At 36.3% G+C, this 16,890-nt stretch overlaps 1 protein-coding gene across 14 annotated transcripts in view; it reads left to right on the top strand.

Moving 5' to 3' along the window:
- Positions 1-16,890, top strand: part of Rbms3 (RNA binding motif single stranded interacting protein 3) — a 1,318,386-nt gene that overhangs the window by 1,179,566 nt on the left and 121,930 nt on the right. For all 14 annotated transcript variants that reach the window (XM_040289897.2, XM_078038251.1, XM_040289900.2 and 11 more), the window contains one exon: positions 14,681-14,727. In XM_040289897.2, the coding sequence (XP_040145831.1) occupies positions 14,681-14,727 (47 nt within the window). The remainder of the gene's footprint in view (positions 1-14,680; positions 14,728-16,890) is intronic.

The raw sequence follows: 16,890 nt of genomic DNA, 5'->3' as shown, positions 1-16,890 counted from the left end.
TCTTTAATGATACCCAATTAAGCAATAAGTTTTAGGTGAAGCAACACACCCAACACACCTCTGATGAGATAGTATTTTTTGAAGAGATTTTATATAAATGCATTTTTATTCACCCAACATACTGGCTGTAGGTACCACAGAACGGGATATGTTTTGCACAATACCAAGGGAACTTTCACAAGGACATTGCTATGGTCCTGCCTGGATGCATCAGTTTGAAAACCATTAAGGGAAGTGATATATTGACATACTGTACTGTAACTTCAAATTAGTAGGTCCCAGTAATGCACTCACAGAATTCACTATTGATGGGCTGAATGCTAGGGTTAGCAGTTTTAATGCAACCAACTTTTAACCCATTGAAGATATTGTCTGTTTTCAGACACGAAATCAACTTGTTTTCAGTGGCTCTTGAAAACTCCCCTTGTGCTATAAAATCTAATAACTCTTATTTATTCAGAGCTCATTTTAATAAAATCTTCTGTTCATTGCCAGTAAGTGAATGAAAGCCTGCAAAGTTTCATGTAGCAGAACAGGATTTCCCATGCTAGTTTAAGTCTACGGCCAAGTACAAGCAAAGTTGAAAAACATGATTCCAAACCCCCCACCTCCGCCCTGTTGTGGCTCAAGACTTTAGGAGTAATTACTCATTCCAGCTGAATCCACTTATGACAGAGACAAAGATGTCTCTTTAGATTTCCAAGTAGGCAGTCATATCAGTAATGCAATAGCTGCATCCTACATTCCAATTCTAGATGAATAAACATAATCCTTGAGAGAAATGTTCTAGCCGTTTTGGTGTCGGTTTGCTTTTTTTTTTTTTCTTTGAACAAAGGATATGCAGACTCTACATCATAATTATTAATTTCAACCCTGCTTTTGTCACCATCATCATCTGTTGTTATCATAAGGCCTCTGTTTCCTTACTGACCAGCACTTCATCTACGAAGGGTACCATGAGTAGAAGAAATGACTCCGCCCAGAATACATGAGATATATACACTCAGAATGAAAACTCCTCTAATCTCGTCTTTCCTATTTGCTGTTTTAACTTCTTAGTGTAGGACAACTTTTGGCAGAAATATTTTTTTAAGAGAAGAATTCTGTTGGAAAAAGATTTTTTTAACAAGAAAATATTGAAGAAAATGCAACTGAAACAAAAAGCATGCAATCTGTCAATAGCTTAGATCGAGTGTCTACTATATGAGAAGCAGGCAACAAGATAGGCAGGACATGCTGTATAGACAGAGGCCCTGCTCCCTGGGAGCCTAACATGGCACAGATCTCTGTCTGCACGCAGTATTGAAGACTAAATATAGAACCGAGTAGAATTTAGCATTGTAGAAATCAAATAATTGACTGTAATTGGCTTTCTAGCCACATAACAGTGAAAGAAACCCAAAGCCAAAATAATAATAACAAAAATAGCAGCCACAGAGACATCAGCTCTTGTCTTACTACTAAATATTAATTGTGTGTTTGTTTTTTCATGATGGGAAACTTAGAACTTGATTTAAGTTCAGTTATAAATCAGAAAAGCTTCCCAAAGTTTGCAAGTCTCCCTTTGTCACTTGGTCAGCCAAGGCCATTGAGTGCCATTGAGGGAGGAGAATGTGTATAAGTAAAGCAATTTGAGCTTTGGGATGTGCATATTTGATGACTCCTAAGTCCCTCTCCAATGCACCTCTTGAGAATAACACTTTTTAGTGTATTTTAAGGGTGGCATGTGTCACCATTCCTGATGGATCCCAACTGTATGCTTTCCTTCATAAAATGTCAGGCACTCTACTTTAGGCTGAGGGGATAACCTCTAGAGTTTAAGCCACATTTTCCAAAAAGTTAAAGCTGAGTGGCAACAATGGGCAAGTTTTCAGAGTTGGTGAGTTTCATTTCCCATCCAAAAAAATGAGAAGGATTGAAGGTGCATATTTAGTGATTGGATAGATTGAATGAAATGTCCCAGGCAAAGTACTGAGCACAGAGCCTGGCCAACTGTGACTATGCAGTTATTCACTATTATATGAGTACCACAGGATCACCAGTGCAGGGCATTTTAACAGGAAAGTCAGTTTTTCTCTGCGCCCTAATGACTAGAGTGTTCTAATTCCTTGATTTCCAATTTTATGTACTGTTAGTTTAATTTGTAAATAGGAATTACCTTCAATGATAGGCTTATGTGAAAGAAAATTCACTGGCAATATAATCTGTTAGCTGAGTTTTTGCTTAAGTTATAAAGCCTAAAAAAGAAATTAATTTGTATCTTTGACCCACATAACATTAAGGTTTTTAGTACAATCAATGCAAAATCTTGAAGCATTATTTAGCAATGAAACATTAGGTAGTTTTCAAGTTTGTAGCCAGTTTTCTCTTGAAGGTCATGTAATCATAAAATCCCAATAAGAGTTGGCAGAGAGAGAGGACTTGGATGGAAAAGTTGAAAGGAAATTAAAAAAAAAAGCAAAATTAATCGTGAGCTATTGCTAGAAATTGAGGAATAGACTGAGCCACTATTGAGAAATGACAAATTGCAGTTTAGTACTCTCATAAGAAAAGAAGATGACTTATTAACTCATTCTGTCAAATAATAGCATAAAATTGGACCCCCAAAGTGCTTATATAATCTCAGTAGCTATAAGTACTCCTCATATTTAAGTATGTTCCACCATCCTTCAAAGCAACTGTCTATTAGAGAAGAATCAATCAAATGCCATGATTGCTAGCTCTTTGAACTAAACAAGGAACTGGGAAATAGTAATTTTCTTACATACACCATATCTCCATAGTTTTCAATGTAATAATCTTTAGACTTCCTTAGTCAAATAAATAAATACATACATATGTATGTAAATGGGTGCTATTACCAGATTCTGTGTAACTTTTGGAGTTCTTAGAAATAGTGATATTAATACCATTTATAAAATTTTCTTTCATTTGCAAAACTCAGAAATTATCAGTTTAAAACACACACACATACACATACACACACAGTTTACCCTCCTGATTCCCAGGTTCATACTTACAAATTTACATTTTTCACTAAAATCTATTTGCAATCCAGAACCAATACTCATGGTGTGTTTACAGTCTTTCACAGACATATGCAGACTGGTGACAAATCTGAGTAACCAAACATGCACACGTCTAGCTTAGGCTGTCCAAGGTGATGCTCTGCCTTCTTGTTCCCAGCTCTTACACTGTACACTAGGATCCTTTTCATGGTTAATTTAGGTCTTTAGGGCATGGTTAATTTAAATCATTTAATTTGTGCTTTATATTGTGGATTTCACTGTTTAAAATGGACTCAAATGTGGTAGTGAAGTGCCATGTAGCGTTCCTATGCAAGAAAACTGGGATGCACCTTATAGAAAAAATATAGAAAAAATGGAGAAAAGTTTTATTAAGATGCAAGAAATAGTTCTGCTGGTTGTGAGTTCAATGTCAGCGAACCCATGGCATGAGTTAAGTAATGTGTCTTTAGACAGAAAAACACATGAAACAAAACTATGTAATAATTCAATTGGTGAAAACCTTGTGGCCGGACTCTTAGAGGACCCTAAACCTCCCTTCATGAGGAGCACTGACTTAGTGTTTGGCTAAGTCAGTACTCATGATGACTTTATAGAACAGAGCTATTGAGAACAACAAAAACGGACTCAAACTTGTTTTATAACTTTGGTTATTGAGTGGGATCCAGTCTATTTATTGGTTAAGTTTATGCCTCCTTCTTTTAATTTTAACATTTAACACATGTATTAGAGCTAATCATAGATTATTAAAGACTTGAAGGCAGTGATAGTTTTTACTATCCTCAACAAATACAATACTTTTTTAAAAAAATTGAAATATTTCATTTTATTCTAATCATTGTAATGAATCTATGAGTGATCAGTTGACTCGTAATCATTTTTAAGAAATATTAAACATCTGATCCAATGTAAATATTCACAAATCTTCTTTAGGAAAAAAGTAAATCATTTCTGCCATCATTGATAATATTTCTATTTAATGAACTAGCTGCATATGAGGGAAAGGCTATTGACCAACTGTTACTATAGGAACTAAAATGGGTCACATTAATATGGAACAATTGATGTTAAGGGGCAAACCGATAGCTCTGGATATAATGGCAGAGTTGCCACCAACATGATACATAAAATCTGGAGATAAAGAGGCTCACCCTTGTAGTGAACATTAATAGAGTATTTGGTCAAGCTTCTTAAAAACATTTGGCTCACTGGGCATGATGGCACACTCCTGTAATCATAGTGGTTTGGGAGGCTGAGGCAATAGGATCGAAAGTTCAAAGACAGCCTCAGCAAAAGCAAGGCCCTAAACAACTCTCTGAGACCCTGTCTCTAAATAAAATACAAAATAGGGCTGGGGATGTGGTTTAGTGGTTGAATTTCCCTGGGTTCAATCCCCAGTAAATCACGCCCCCTGCCAAAAAAAAAAAAAAAAAAAAAATTTGGCTCTCACAAGCTGTTAGCAATACTACAATAAAACATACACTCTGATTCATTCTTAGCAGAAAAAAGATAAGACACAACTCAACAAAATAGCCTTCTTGCCTTCAGTGGAAGTTACTCTGAATGATGTACACATCTCTTAATCATTTGAAGAGTCACCAGTCATCATCCTTCTTATTAAGCATGAGAAAAATCTGACAATGAAGTCTAAGAATACACCATTGTCAATAGTTTTGAAGCTATATTGTATGCAATTTAATCTTACAACACTTAACACTAGAAAAATTATTTCAGATATTTGAAATTGATGTGCTGTCCCCATGAGCTACTGGAAACAAAAATACTTAAGAGAGAAATGAAACTGAAAAACTTAGTAAGAGCATATAGACTCAGGAAGCCTTAGATCCTTTTCTGTGAAAGTAGGGATATTATCTATGCAGTTCACCATTATTTTCTTTGTGTACATCACAAAATTCAGCAATTAGTCACCCAATTCTTTTTAAACATTAAGATATATCTACTAAATTGCCAGGTTCTGCAAATAGTATTTATTAACTTTGAGCTAAAGAAGATTCTTTATGTATGCAATCTTGAAAAGAGATATTGGCCCTTATAATACATGCTGTACTTGCAAGATAGGTTTATTAGCTAGCCCTCCAGATGTGATTTTTATTAATTTAATATGCTTCACCTGCAGTTTAGAGAGTTGGCTTAAGGTGAGTGGCCCTTCTAATCTTAGTGCAAGAACTTGAACTCTAATAATTCAGCATTAAAACTTTCTTGCTTGGATAAGTGTTGTATTTTAAAGCTTCTAGGCTCAACATTTGCTAAACTGAGATCATTGAGGATAAACAGTTAACCTTGAAAATCTATGCAATATTGTAATTTTGGATGGAATGTAATAGGGATGAACCCCATCCACTGCTTAGCCTGTGTTGTCAAGAGAAAAGTCGGGATGACATATTCTTGGGGAAGGGCTGAGAGTGGGGAGTTTAGGAGGGTCATATAGCTGGGAAGATGATACCAAGCCAATATAAGAGAAAAGGTGAATGGTTGATAACCATGACCCCTGTCTTCTCCTGGCTGAAACTATATATACAAAGGCAGACTCACCTAACTTTGGTATTATTGGAGTTGTTGGCACTTTCTTAGCAATCCCAGGCTGCCCCAAGACTTATAATCACCCAAACAATGGTTAAGCCACATCCTACAAACTCTGGTAGCACCAAACTAAAACTGGCACCTAGAAGAATATTGAACACTTAACTAGATACTTGGAATGTCCCTCCTTCTGTCTCTATAGTATTTTTTATTATCTATTCTACTTAGTTAGCCATGTTACAGTGGGATTGACCAATACATATGCTATATCACTGATGGTGAGATACCACTGATTAAACATGAAATATTAATAATAATGGCATAAAAAGAAAAAAAAACCTGGCAAACTATAAAATGCTAATTAATTATCAAGTGAATCCCAATTTCACAGATAAGAAAATGTGAAAAATGTCTTGAATCTATGGAATTCAGTTATTTATATTGAGATAAAAGCAGATGTACCTACTTAAAATATGATATTTTTCTCCTTCATCGTTGTAAACCATTAAAGTTCATTTAACTTTAATGACAAGTTCAGACTAGAAATTTTTTCCCAAGGCTTTAAGACCTTTGAGAAATTGTATCAGGGGCTGCTCCTTGGCAGGCCTAGCTTTCTCAGCCTTCCAGTCTGAGTTCTATTGGCCTCTATCTTGTCCTTCCCCATTTGCTATATAAGGGGGACATTCTCGGACAGGAATGTGTTAGCAAGAACACAGAAGGAGAAATATGAGGATGGACATAGTGCATAAATAGTATCACAACTTCCCTTGATGTCTTTCCCACAAACATAAAGTAGTTAATTTTCTCTATTCTCTGGCTATTTTAATGTGACAAATCACTAGTATCTCATTTGATTGATCCCAAAAAAAAACCCCTTGCAGAGGTCAAGATGACTTTTAATAGTTTTTCTCTCACTCTGATTTTAGACCAGTGATTTTTGACAAGCAGGGCTTCCAGGTCATTGGTTGTCCCTAATTGCTCCTAGGTTTCTCATCATAATTTGCTTCAGGGCTACCAGCCTCCCCAGTGTAATGGAACTGTCTCTTAGTAATCTCAGTCATCATTGGGTTTCCACCATCCTGATGACCAGTTAAGGGGTAAAACTTCTTTAGAAGTTCTGTTGAATCCAGCTAACATTTTCAAAAGGAAATTTTACTAATGAAAGAGGGACTCATAAAAATACCCTCAAATTCCATTTTGAAATACAAATTTGAGATTCAAAATTTCCTTTATGTTATTTAACACTTATTGAACTCCAGTATGTTTCACCAGGAAAGGAGGTACATATATACATGGGATTCAGCACTTTGGTAGGATGAAGAAGGAGGATCTCAAGTTCAAAGTCAGCTTTGGCAATTAAGAGAGAGAGAGAGAGAGAGAGAGAGAGAGAGAGAGAGAGAGAGAGAGAGAGAGAAACACCCTGTCAAGCAATGACAGAGGAAGAAGGGGTACCAAGATGAATATAGCCACGAATCTAGTTGGGGAACCTACATGGCAAAACAAGGTCCTAATAGACCCTGTCTGAGTCATAGGAGCAGAACTAATAAAGAGTGGTTAATGGTACAGGGAGAGAAAGATGGGTATAAGAGGCTGTGATAGGTAGTCCAAAGCTGGAAGAAAAGAATTTCAAATTTCTCACTGGCCATGATGGAGGGAATTTTTAGCCCCAAACCACAGTTGCAAAGGGCAGAGGTTATCCTCCAGAGCAGGGTGAGTGCGTGTCTGAGTTTGGGATCTTGTATTGCATATGAAAATTGTGGAGATCAATAGGGACAGGAGGATTTCATTATGAAGAGTCCTGTGAAGTCAGCAAGATGCCACTGGAAGGAAGAACCATGATGTGGTCAGACTTGCTTTTCTTAAGAGCAGTCCTTACAGCCCAGTGGAATGGTGGATGGGTTGGAAGAAGGTTTTAAATGAAGGCAGGAGGGCATACACACAAAAATATAGAAGTAAATACACAAATAAGAAATGGTAATTCATAAGGTAATCACCATGCATTGAACTTACTGATTTAACCTGGTGATAAATGTCTAGAATTCAAGATAGAGACATGAGCTTCGGACAAAGACTTGGGGGAATCACCAGGACATAAATAATAGTTGGACTCACAAAGGGAATGTTACCATTGTACAATGCAGAGGAGAAAGAAAAAAAAAATCTGCCCTGAGCACTAATATCTCAAAGGCAGTTGGAGTGAGTATTGCCCAAGAACAAATTCATCCCTGAGAGAGGTATCAGAAAATGAGGGAAGAGGATCACAGAATCCAAGGAGAAAGAGTTTTTAAAGAAGAAGAAGAAAAAAAAATCGTGAGTCAAATGATGCAAATTAATTAAGCATGATTTTAAATAAAAGCATTAATTCAGAAATGATGAAACTTAGGAAGCATAGCTTCATAACACTGATCAGTTGGCATCTTTTTTTCTTTCTTTCTTTTTTTTTTTTTGGTACCAGGGATTGAACCCAGGGGCACTTAGCCACTCAGCCACAAGTCCTGCCCTTTTTTATTTGTTATTTTTGAGACAGGGTCTTGCTAAATCGCTGAGACTGGCTTTGAATTTGCAATCCTCCTAACTCAGCCTCCTGAGCCACTTGGATTACAAGTGTGCGCCACCGCACTCAGCAATTAGCACCTTTAATAGGACAGTTATGGGATCTTTCTGTCTTGTTTGAGGACTGGGTAGACCTTGGGAATTTCCTTGTCTACTATTTTACTTATGCCTCAACTTCTCTTCAAGAGATAGACTCATTGCCCAGCAGCTTCAGCAGGTAAGAGCAGACACCTGCCCTACTGATTGACTGCCTCTTTGGAAAAAACAAACCATAGAAAAGTCTCCTGACTGTGTAGAGTGTTCTCCAGTAAAATTCTGCCATGTGTCTCTTGTGGAGGTCAGAAGTCAGTTCGCTCACATCTCCTTTCATCAAAAGAACCAATAACCTGTCTTCAGTTTTGCTCTGAGCATGTTTCTCTTCCTACTATTAGTCTCTCCCATAACAGGAAGTAGGTTAAAAGTTCTTTCTTTGTTCAAATTCTTGACATGGTTTCAGTCTTCCAATGGTTTTATGATGATAGCTAATTTGTGTTGGGTTCTCTGAATATTTTGGGTAGCCACTCTTTTGATATCACATATGCTCAGCCAATACCGCCATTTTTTGAATTCTCATTGACTTCCATCATTAGAAGTGTTGTATCACTGACCCTCCATTTTCAGTCTTTTTTCCTGACCCCTCATGTATTCTCACTTTGACCCTTATGGTGGTGGCCACCGCATTCCAGCCTACCTTTTCTGGATTCTATTGACTCCAGAAAGCTAATTCCTCCTAATGTTTTCAAACTTATTTCTAAATAAGATCTTTGGTCTTTATTACTTTAACAAACGAGAAGGTCTTTTTTCACTTCTGAATTTAGAATTTTAAAACAAGTCATAAATGACACAATGTGATTTTTTTTTTTAATTGAAAGTTGAATACAGTTGAATACAGGAAGGACCATGATGTGATCAGACTTGCTTTTCTTAAGAGCAGTCATCACAGCCCAGTGGAATGGTTGATGGGTTGGAAGAAGGTTTTGAGTGAAGGCAGGAGGACATACACACCAAAAGATAGAAGTAAATACACAAATAAGAAATGGTAATTCATAAGGTAATCACCATGCATTGAAAAAGAAATTCCTAATTGTATGCATCTTGGAAGAGTATTTTTCACATTTGTTGAAGCATAAAAAGTCATTTAGAATTAGACCATCCCAGCTTTATCATTTCTTGAGTTTAACTTTGGTTTTACTTCTAGTCAGAGATTTAAATCTTATTTTTAATTTTTATTTTTTTAAAAAACACATTGTACACATAATTGTGTATTATCATTTGTTCACTATGGGCTGTTTTCAAAGACATATTTGTGAACAACTATAAGCAAGTTTAAGTGAGATTTTACTTTGATAGCAGTACCTAAATGTTTATGGTACATACTTTGTAAGCCCATTTTAAGCATATTATCTTTTAAGTCATCTTATTTTATTTATTGAATATTTAATCATGACCACCTAACAGTTGTTAAATACTATAAAACTGGTTGCAAGAAAGAAACTCTTTCAAGATGACATCCAGAAAACTATATCATCTTTATCCTTAGCTTTTTGAACTCCACTTGAACTGATCCAGAAACAGAATAATTGCTAAAACATATTTACTAAAAGTTTACTAAAGTGTTAAGTCCAATCATAGAAGACTGGGAATCCTTGGAATTATTCCTTTGTATTTTATGTAGTTATAATACATTATGTGTCAAGACAGAAATTAGGGAAAGGAGAAATGATAGTCTAAACCACTATGTTTCAGTTTTTCAGAAATTTCAGTCTGTTTCTGGTTGTATAAATTTTGTTGCCTCTAAGTTTTTGATCCCGTTCTTATTCAGTATAAAAATAGTTTCAAAAATGATATATAAGAGGAAAGGAGGGGTAAGACAAGATAATACAAATGGAAGAAATGATTTACAGTAGAAGGGGTAGAGAGAGAAAAGGGGAGGGGAGGGGAGGGGTGGGGGGATAGTAGAGAATAGGACTGACAGCAGAATACATCAGACACTAGAAAGGCAATATGTCAATCAATGGAAGGGTAACTGATGTGATACAGCAATCTGTATACGGGGTAAAGTTGGGAGTTCATAACCCACTTGAATCAAACTGTGAAATATGATGTATTAAGAACTGTGTAAGGTTTTGAACGACCAACAATAAAAAATTAAAAATTAAAAAAAATAAAAAAATAAAATAAAATAAAAATATACCAAAAAAAAAAAAAAAGTTTCAAATGTGGTAGGACAATCCTTCCAGCCATCTTCTCCTTGACTTTGTTAGAGTCAATTAATTATTCCCTGTTCTTCAGAAGACGAAGGTCTGTCTTAACACATGACTGAAAAGGTAAGACCACATCAAACTAATCCATCTCAACAAACCCTCCATATTTACTGAAAATAAAAACACTCTGATTACTGCAATGAAATTTTAAATTCAAATTTTTTTTTTCTAAAATCTTTAGCTGTCTAAACAATGATTCTGTCTAGGAGACCTAGAAATATCCAATTATGGCTGAAATATGAAGCCAAAACTCAGCTATTACTGGAAAAATGACAAAAGTACCCCATTTTGTTGTAAATAAATTTTTACATACCTCTGAAATACAAATAATGTGAATTCAAAAATGGGAAATATTTATAAATGTAATAAACACTTTTTGAAAGTAAGTGACAGGATTAAACATCACTTTTCTACATATGTGGTGCAACATTTTTATTTTGTTCCAAGATATTTTGCATTTTGTGTGACTCTGGAGTTTGTAAACATGCCATAACATTTGGCGATTACATAAGGATGATTTCATGGTTCCGGCTTTGTATAAAGGTGGCTAGACAGAGCAGCAAAATCAATTTATTTTTCATCTTTGTGGGAAGAGACAAAAGGAAATTGAATGCAAAATCTGCATTAAGACCATATTAGAATTATAACTTAGCAATCTGTTACACATGAGGTGAAAACCGGGCGTAGTCAAGTGTAGTTGTTGTGCTAGGATATTCAGTCAACAGTGACGTTAAGAAAGAAGAAGAAAAATGATGTTTAACCCTTGCCTTGATTTGTAACCCAAGATGTTCCAAATGCATGTGTCCTGACACTATCTCTTGTTGTCTCCTCTTGCCAAAGGTACTCAGAGACAGGACTATCCCTAGGCAAAATCATGAAGTAGGTGAAACTTGTATTCATTCCCTACCCTTTTGCAATGATAATCTCACCTTAGATTTTCTCCACCTGCCTGATCCTAGAAACATACACCAGTTGCTCATTGCACTGGATTTACCCTCTGTTTTCCAGGGGGGTTCATGCTGTGTATTGTCCTCCAATCCCTCTTTGTGATTATAATGTTCCCTGCTCAAAAATATTCAGTCGTTCCCCCAAGAGGAGCTGGGCAACCAAGATCCTCCCTCCTGACCTTTTGGATCTTATTCTCCCCATCATGTATTCTACCAAAAGTCGGTCATTTTTATTTATACCATGTCATTTTTATTTATACTTTTTTTCATTCTATTCCTTTTGCCTGAGCTGGCCTTGGTCTCTCACCTCCATTCATAGCAATCCTACTCATCTTTCAGAGCCCGCCTCAACTGTCCCTCCTCTCTGTGCCTTACCTGATCATCATCACCAGCCCCTCTCCTCCCCACCTCATCCATACCACTCATATGGCACTTACCACATATTGCTTTGTATTATAATATTTATGTATGTGTCTTGTCTCCAGGCACTGTGCTGGGCGCTTTACAAAACGTTAATCTCATTTAAATTTCACAACAATCTGATGAGGTAGGTATCATACCGTTTAATAGTTGAGGAAACTGAGGCTCAAATAGGTTAAATAATTTGCCCAAGGGCACACTACTAGAAACAGAGTGAGGAGGTGACCCAGACTTGTCTGGTTCCAAAAGCTACTTGCTTCCCACTATACTATATTGCTATCTACTCGGTTCTCTTTTCTTGGCTGAAAGATAAAAGGAAGATGAACAATGGAGGAAGAGAGCAATATGGATTTTCTGAGTGAAATACATATTGAACCAAGACATCGAGTTGATTGATTATTGCTATATTTCTAGCTAGGATCAATTGACTAACTAGTATCCATAAGGAATTTAAGTAAAATGTGTGAGAAAACAGAAATCCTTACTTAAAGTTGCTAGAACAAATAAAGAGTATAAGAAGAGAATGTTCTAGGTCATTTATGATTTAAGAAGGACTGTGTAGCATTGGTCTCTCTCACTGAGCACTGTTGGAAACAAGTACAGGGAAAAGAAATGGATGTGAGGTTGACTAGGGGAAGGCTTTCTGTAGGTAAGAATTTAAACAAATTAAAGCAGTTAGAAGGCTAAAGATATGCTTATCATCCTAAATGTTTCCTGAACAAACAATCTCTCTCTTGGAATGTTAAACGTATATTTTCATTCTGTACCTAGGGTGACATCTTAGATGAGTTATGGGAGAAAAGTTTAGCATCCTGAAGGGGAAAATCTCATTCCAAATGCACAGCTTTTACCATTGCCTTCTCTAGCTCCCAAGAATTTAGAGTTTTGGCTCAGCCTTGGACAAGCTTCCTTCTGGAGAGAGTTCAGTCTGCCCAGCCTCCCACTTGTCATGTGGTAGAGGCCCCATCCCAGGAAAGAATGCAGACTTTAGATCTTTTTTGTGTTTTGACACCATTACCATTTTTACCTCTCTCAAGGCACAAAGCAAAAACCTTCCTATTTGCTGTTTTATTCTCTTCTCATTTCCCCGTTCCCCAGCTTGTCATATTATGGGTTGCATGTTTCTTTAACATGACTGAGATCCTCAAGTTTAAAGAGGTCATGCAGTTGTCATTAAACACGTACCCTCAGTGCACCTCTGTTGTTGCTTGACAGTCATCTCAGTTTGGTATAAAAACTCCATTTTGATTTTTTTATTCTCCTTTTATGCCAATTTCATTCATATACGGTTCTGTGCTTTTGTTCCTCATACCAATGGTAATGACAATATAAAAATTACTACTTAGGTAAAACAACATAAGGAATATAAACTTGAATGCAGCAGACCAGACCAGACCTCAGGTCCCATGTTAGGCAGCATTAAGAATTTTCATTTCAGTTAGGTGCTACATCTGAGGAATTCAAGGAACCCAACAGGAAAATTACCTCCAGCTATGCCATGCTGGGAAAAGAAACAAACAAACAAACAAATAAAACAACAATAGCGACAACAAATATAAATGCTTTTTATTTATTTTTCGTTAAAATTTTTATAGTTTTTCTTAAACTACAAAAGTCCTCCAATCTCATTCACATTTTTCTTAGCGTTTTTATTTTGAAGTTATTACAGATTCACAGAAAGTTGTAAAAAACAAACAAACAAACAAAATTACAGGGTAGCCCTGTATATGCTTTACCTCATTTCTCCCAGTGGTTACATCTTGTGTAATTACAGCACAATATCAAAGCCTGGAAATTGATGTTGATATAATTCACTTTTCAATTTTCAAAACAGAAAAAGAAATCCTCCCTAAAGACAACCTGGGCAGTCTTAAGTTGCATTTTACATTTTATTCCTACACACAGGTGATAACCATACTGCCCACCCTGGTAAACCAAAGGTGATGTGTTCCGATAGCCACAGAGAAGGTTCTCCCTGATGGATCTTCTGGCTACTTTCCAACCCTAGGCCAGAGTCCTAGCAGAAGAGTGAAAAGCGGCCCACATTGGAAGACTTGGGTTAAAATCTGATTTTGCCTTCAAATTTGTGACCCTGAGCAAGAGGCTTGATCTTTCCCAGCTTCAGTGTGTTCATCAATAAAATGGAGAAAATCATGTTCCTGCCTACTTCATGGGGGTAGTGAGGATCAAAAATGATGCTGTATAGGCAGGGACATGGCAGGCTATGAACCAGCAATCCTCAAGCTTGTATTCTTTTCTGAAAACATGGCAGGTTATAGAAGCGTAGCTTTTCAGAGGTGGCCTTATTCTTAGGAACAGAACAAAACTACCTCGTTATTAACCATGTGGCCTAAAATTTCCATCATATGTGAATAATCTCCCTTTCCTACCATACGTGATAGAACAGGTACTAGAAATCCATATGACAAGTGCTTTGTCATTCATACCCTGCATGGGATCTATTTTAAAATAAATATTTCCTAAGTTTCTTCTACCAGGTTGAATGCATTTTAAGTCTCTTTTATTTTTATCCAGACTACAGGATTCATTCTTACTTTTTTCATGCTAGCCATGAAACCCACAAGAGCTGCTCTTGACACTAGTGAGAAATTATAAGGATACCAAATTAGACAGCGGATGGTTTATGAAGTAGAAATGGAAATCATCCAAGTTCCAATGCACCTTGGTTTGTCTGGAAATATTATCTAAACTCTCAACTCACTGGTGGGAGTCTGGTTTGTGCTAGTTTGGGCAGTAAGTGTGAAGTAATATATAGGAGAAAATAAACACAAATCATGAAAAATAAAGATAGAAATCTTTGAACTGAATGTTCTGGGTGTTCTAATAAAAATACTGAGACTTGTTTCCTCCCCTCTCCCCCCATGTGCAGGCTGGCATGGCTCTGACCTATGACCCCACAGCCGCCATACAGAACGGGTAAGTAGACCATATATATTTTCTCTATCTTAATTGCTAGCTTGAAGTCTGAGTGAGTACCAAAGAAAAAAAGGGTCAAATATGTTTTGTTTTTGTGTCAGTTATTTAAACCAGACTGTTTTTTTTTTTAACATTGGAATAATTTTTATTCCCACATGTGATTCTGATCTCTATTTGCACAATTCCTCTGTCTACAGGAAGCCCTTCTCTTTCTTTCTTTTTTTAAACTTCTCTTCTCCCACCACTGCCCCCAGTCATGAGAAACAGTGAAGAACTGGATGTGAAGAGGGAAGTATAGCTACAGTGAGAATTATCTGTGTTTCTCTAGGAGAAGAGTGATGCCTCTGATAATCACTATAGCAATTAGCTTTCAATAATTTCAAGTGTGTGCCTGGGGTTAATTCCTACATCAATAATGCTTTTTTTTTTCTCTTTCCTTCTGGTAGTCTGGGTAATGGTCATAGACAGAAGTCAGGGTAGTAACTCAGGTGATTGTGTCCTCATTCTTCAGTTTAATTAGCCTCTTAGTTAGCTTTAAATTCCCCCTCTGTTCATCGACATGGTCTGGCCTCTCTACAATTCCTTGGATTCAGAGTATCTTTAGTTGGAACTCTTTTCTCACCTCCTCTTGCTTTCTCTCTGCTTTGACTATCTTCTAATCAACAATAATCATTCTTTGGTTGGTTGCTTATTGTATTTTCACGGCCTTTTATGTTGGATTTCCCCCATTTCTTTCAGTCTTATTAAAGAATCAATTGTGATGAAGGCCTCATTGAAGATCAAAAAAGATAGAAGCTGAGTTAAATTCCATTTTTCTATTTGGTCAGTGACCTCTCATGAAATCATTAAGATGTTGAGTGTTTAAAGAATTATCTCTTACTCTTACAATCATTCATTCCACCAGTCATTTATTTATCCGTTCAACAAACATCCAGGGAGTCTACCAGGCACAGTGCTATGTCCTATAGATGTTAAAGATCACAGTATTAGAGAAGACATCCTCCTGCAAGAACTTTGTAGTCCACCTTCCGTGAAGAGTTAACCGCTGGTAATAAACAAGGGTATAAGTTTGGGCCTTTGTCCTCTTGTTGATGAAAACTTCCCTCCAGGAGTGAAGCTTAAAGATATCCATTTATTTAGCCAACAAGCATATTTACTTACCCCCGCCCCCCCCCACAAAAGCACTTTAGACTTAGTGAGTTGAGAAAAGTAAAGACCCAGCCAAGAAAGTCCTCTAGAATTAAGTTGCATAGCTGAGACATAATAATTAATTCAAAAGCTATGAAATGAGGCAAAGTGTGCTAACAGTAATAGAATATAGGTGCTATAACAGAAGGAGTGACATTTACTGAACATACACTATTTACAAATTACTTGATATTTTTAATTCAGTGGGGCCATTGATTCAAATGGATATATCTGGATTTGAGAGTTAAATGAATGCATATTGTTAGAGTAAGTAATTTATTTTGAAAATGGGTACACATACAGAGAAACAGAAATGATAGTTACATAAACACCTGTATGCCCACTCATTAGCAAGTGCTAATGTTTTACAGTGTTTCATATATATACACCACGTGTGTGTGTGTATTCATACCTACATATTTTGATGTGTGTATATATCTTATGCAAATGTGAGTCTACCTGTTTCCCAAGACTATATGTCAGGGATTGGAGATGCACAGTGACCTAGATGTACCTAGTCCTCGTATCATAGAGTTTATGTTATTAAAGATAGAAATAGGATAACTTATTTTTATACTTAATTATACACTTAATTATTTAATTACAATTGTGTTAATCACTATTTAGATCAATAGATATTTTTGCTGGACCATATCAAAGCAAAATTTAGACATCATAACCAACTTCACCCCTAAATTATTCAATACACATCTTCAAAATTACAGACATTATGCCACAATGACAATATCATTGTCACATACACTATAATTAATACTAACTCACAAATGTCATCTGTTTTCCATATAACTTTCAGTTATCTCTAGAATGCACTGTATTGCTGGCTGATTCTGAAGCAAAATCTAAAAGTGCACACGAACATACTTTGAATGGTTTATTTCATGAACTAATGATAACTCCTTTGGTGAGTACTAACATTCCCATTTCACAGATAAGTAAATGAGGCCATTCAGTCTG

The sequence above is a fragment of the Ictidomys tridecemlineatus genome, chromosome 2, assembly GCF_052094955.1.
Source record: "Ictidomys tridecemlineatus isolate mIctTri1 chromosome 2, mIctTri1.hap1, whole genome shotgun sequence".
Classification (NCBI taxonomy): domain Eukaryota; kingdom Metazoa; phylum Chordata; class Mammalia; order Rodentia; family Sciuridae; genus Ictidomys; species Ictidomys tridecemlineatus.
Note: the sequence above shows the minus strand (reverse complement) of the source record. Positions and strands in the feature narration are given on the sequence as shown.